Source organism: Typha angustifolia, chromosome 1 (assembly GCF_048772165.1).
Source record: "Typha angustifolia cultivar Huaian chromosome 1, ASM4877216v1, whole genome shotgun sequence".
Lineage (NCBI taxonomy): Eukaryota > Viridiplantae > Streptophyta > Magnoliopsida > Poales > Typhaceae > Typha > Typha angustifolia.
Window position 1 is genome coordinate 5,446,663 of NC_133239.1, and position 4,246 is coordinate 5,450,908.

Genomic DNA, 4,246 nt, shown 5'->3' on the forward strand with positions numbered 1-4,246 from the left:
TTTTTTTAACTTAGCATTTTCAATCGTATTGAGAGAAACTTTATTTTTATCTATAATCTAAACTAATTAGCATTTTTGTTAGTGAAAAAATTCTAGTCAGTTCTGGTCCACAACGGTTCTGAAGCTTAAATCCTATTTTGATAGCCCTCCAATGGCTATATGGATGCTAGGGTTAATTTGTGGTGTAAAGGGGGAGAAATTGTTATGGAAGAGAGATGTTAGAGACGGAAAGAGGCCAACCAAAGACTTGGGCGGTAAAAGAAGGGAGGTGGGAGAGAGCGCAAATGGCTAGAATCAAGAGAGAAAGAGATAAGGCTAAAGCCAATTCCAATCCAAAAAAAAAAAAATCTCAATTAGGTTTCCTCCACATATATATAGAGGCTGACTCTAAGGACTTCATAATTAATATAAAAACACCCCAAACAACCCTAACAATCCCTAACTTACCCTGCACTTTTGTCGCGGTGCGTTCGAATACGCTAATTCCTAACAATCCCTAACTTACCCTGCACTTTCACTGCGGTGCGTTCGAACGCGCTAATTCCGTTCTCTATCGATGCAAACGTGATGCAGGCATTCGAACTACCCCATTCGAACGCGGTCCTTGTGTTCGAACGCACCTTGGCAAAAATAGATTTTATTGATTCTATTTACTTAACTAGATAAATAAGTTTATTTTCATAAACCTAATGTCACGCATAGAGTCAATATGGATCGAATCGTATCAAGTTCAGTGTTTTTTTTATGTAGGATCACAGTAAATTAAATTTTATTTGGTAATTAAGTTTGAGAGATAGTGTATTTCTATAAATAAAAAATAAAAAATATGTTAGTTTGATCGAAAGCACTGCATCCGCCGCCGCCCCCATAATGAATGTCACTTTTCATCATACAAAGGTACCCCTCTATTGAAAATATATTTTCTTTCGTCTTGAATAGAATGACTAATTGGGTGGGCGTCGTATTTCTTCAAAAGAAAAACTAAATTAATTGGGCATATAAACTATAAAGCTTAGTAAAGAGTAGTAGAGAGAGGGATTAATTCAGTTGCTGGCTGCGTAGCTCAATAGGGAGATTGTCTGTGATAGTTTAACATAACACATGAAATTCAATCTACTATGAAGTAATGCGAATAAAAAAAACGTAAAAAGGGACTGACAGATTTCTTTTGTATTATTTTCTTTATAGCACGTAATTCCAAATCCTTCAATATATACAATCAAGGAGTTATAATAAATAAATAGAATTATAGGGTATAATATCTATCTCGTTCTTCTATAGCTTGACCTTAACTTGGCTGTATATTCCGGTCTCTTCCTTTTCGCCAAAGAAGACATCACTTTAGCCGTAATCACTTTCTTCACCAGAAGCCTCCACGTCCTATCTACCTTCTCCTCCGTTCGTATTTCCATCTTGAATTGACTGTCAAAACCCAAAAAAACATGGCAATGTTAGGTGCGGCAACCCAACGTAGAGAATATACATGCAGGACATATAGAACAATTTGCGAAGATAGACTCATTGAATTACCACTTTATTTTTTCAGTATACGCTTTCTAATTTTTATTATAATTTATATCTTGAAATAAAAAATTATCCACATTTTATACTTGAGGTAAGTAAAGTTTTATCCCTAAGAGAAATTTGCTTACTTGCATAAGGGGACCTTGCAAGATTCCGAGTGATCGCACATGAAGGAGTAGAGACGAATCAGCTGGGCCATTTGGTTACAATGAGGGCAGCCCCCTGAGGCACCCTTCTTGTTACACGTGGCGAAATGACGTGTCAGCAGCTGCAGCCCTTGGCACGTGCGAGAATTGGTGCAGGTGCCGCTGGGACCCACTTGGGTGCAGGTCTGGGTGAAGATGTGGTCCAGGCAGTCCATGGCTTGGCTCAGTTGTTGGTATGCCTCCTGGGCTCCCCTCTCTCTTTTCCACCTCTTTTTCCTCTGCCCAAAATTAAATTTTACGTTTGAGTAATTAACTAATTTTAGTGAGTTTATTTTATTTCTCCTATTCTTAGATCATGATAAATAAATAAATAAATAAATGGTTGCTTTCGCTTAATTTCACAAAATTAATGTAGAAAAAGATCTGATCGCAACAAACCTGGTCAACCTCTTCCATAAACTGCAAGATCTCAAGCTCCAGCGCCGGATCGTGGCGCCGGAGGAATCGCCACCCCTCCGACTCCCGCACGGCGGCGAAATCTTTGACGGCCAGCCGCATACACTTCTGGTATAGCCGCGGCGCGTCGCAGAGCTTCGCCAGCTTGATCGCGTCCACCACCCTCTCCGCCGTCAGCCGCGCCGCCACCGCGGCCTCGGAGGCGTCCTTCAGCCACCCGACGCGGTGCGCGTGCGAGAGCGCCAGGAGATGAACGCCGTGCTCCGCCATCGCCTCCTCCCCGTCCCTCGTCGAAACCGCCGTCCTGTATCGATTCCCATTCTGTCAAATTCGACTTAATTTGATCGAATCGGATGGAAGAGGAAGAGGGAGAGGGCGGGATAAAGCAGTCAATACTTGGAGGAGTAGAGGAAATGCAAGAAAGCGAGAACGGCGCCGTAGGGGACGCCTAGTATATGGATCTCCCTCTCCGGTCCCCGGCTTCTCCGCGGCCGGTCGAGCATCCGCTCCAACACCCGCGATGCCGAACCCTAGAGAGAAAAATAAAATAAAATAAAACATAAAACATAACTTTACATCTTCTCGATCGGATCTTGAAAGAGGAGAAAGGAATCGTCCAATTACCAGGACGCAAGAATGGGCCGGGATGCTCCGCCCGTCGGAGGTGATGACGTAAACGTCGGTCGGCGGCGTAGCATTGTTATACGCGCCGTGATCATCGACGTTATCGATCACCAATCTCATTCCCTTGGAATGAATTAATCCTTACAAACTAGATAAGATAATTCTACCTTCTTCCTCTACTGGAAGAAGAAGAAGGAGGAGGAGGAGGAGGAGGAGGAGATGATAGAAATGGGAGAGAGAGCTTAAATCGTGGGCAGAGTCGTGGTTATATAGAGAGGAGAGGACGGCATTGGAGGGTAGGATTGGAAATAAATTATTTCCGTGAAGAAATAAAAAAAAATAAAGCATATTATTTAGCAGCGGACGTGGCGGATCAAGTAGTCTATTCAGCAACAGCTAAGAGCGTTTCACAGGATCGGATACAAAGTACGAAGTGTCAGAATGACTTGCTTTATGGTCCAATGCACGACACTTGGCAACTTGTAATTATCTTTCTGTCGTCCTAATCGTTTTTTATTAATTAATCTCTTCTTTCCAAACTTGTGTTTGAACTCTTTCGATTCTCTGCTTCTACCTTATTGTAAGCTATTTATTTGATATAAATTAACTATGATTACGTATACAAGACTATTCTTTATTAGCGATTAATCACAGAGATTAGAAAAGAAAATAGTAGCACTACGTTGCTACTTGGCCTCACCTAACTCCACGGGTCTCATCTAAGGGCGGACGCAAAGTAAAACATTATATAATTTTATATAAATAGAAGGACTTATATGTAAAATCCCCCTTTCTTTTTTGTGCATTAGTAATTGAAATATTTAAAGAGGTGTTTTTTTCGCACTTTGGCACCCATAAGATAATCTAATATGAGTTAAAACCCCTAGTATAGATAGATTAAATAGCGAATAAGATGAAAATTCTAATTTAATTAACACCGACTGATGTCCAATCATGATACATGCATGAGAAAAACGGGCGGTTGTGCATCACGGAATCTTGCAAGTGGTCCAACTAAGTCCCACCTGTCCTTTATGACTTAATTCAGATCGGTGAGTTGTAAAGATTTGTCAGCCACCATGTACGGTTGCAAAATAGTTCGTACAACCGAGACTGGTGACGATCAACCGTTTCTCGAGTTTCCCGCCAACTCTTTTCTATCTGTGTATAATACCAGACATGGACAGTAATTTCTAAATTATCTAATATAAATCGACTTATATGAGAATTTAAAGTTTACTAAGAAAATTACTAAGTATGAGAAGAAATTTTCTTAATATAAATTACTAATTCAATCAAGTGGGTCAGCAATTTATCTTTGAAAGTCGCTGAACAAAATAAAATTTTTCATAGTAAACAATTTATATTTAAAAATTATTATCTTAATCAACGTTTTTCTAACTCATCTAGTTTTGTATTTAAATTTTTAAGTATATTAGATCACTTAAAACAATAAGTTTGGAAGGGCTAGTTTGGTCAAAAGCTCTAACCTTTGG

General features: G+C 39.9%; 1 protein-coding gene across 1 annotated transcript; it reads right to left on the bottom strand.

The window, feature by feature from the left end:
* Nucleotides 1-1,155: 1,155 nt before the first annotated feature.
* LOC140761989 (BTB/POZ and TAZ domain-containing protein 2-like) lies at nt 1,156-2,981 on the bottom strand. The gene is made up of 5 exons (XM_073099571.1): nt 2,751-2,981; nt 2,523-2,656; nt 2,109-2,430; nt 1,653-1,948; nt 1,156-1,422 (listed from the first exon to the last, which is right to left on the bottom strand). Exons 1-5 carry the CDS (start codon nt 2,868-2,870, stop codon nt 1,263-1,265), a joined length of 1,032 nt encoding a protein of 343 aa, XP_072955672.1. The 5' UTR covers nt 2,871-2,981; the 3' UTR covers nt 1,156-1,262.
* Nucleotides 2,982-4,246: the final 1,265 nt, after the last annotated feature.

Coding starts and splice junctions, on each gene's coding strand:
- LOC140761989 (XM_073099571.1), bottom strand. CDS start 2,870: ATGAGATTGGTGATCGATAACGTCGATGATCACGGCGCGTATAACAAT. Junction 2,431..2,522: donor CATTTCCTCTACTCCTCCAA/GTATTGACTGCT, acceptor GAATCGATACAG/GACGGCGGTTTCGACGAGGG. Junction 1,949..2,108: donor TTATGGAAGAGGTTGACCAG/GTTTGTTGCGAT, acceptor AATTTTGGGCAG/AGGAAAAAGAGGTGGAAAAG.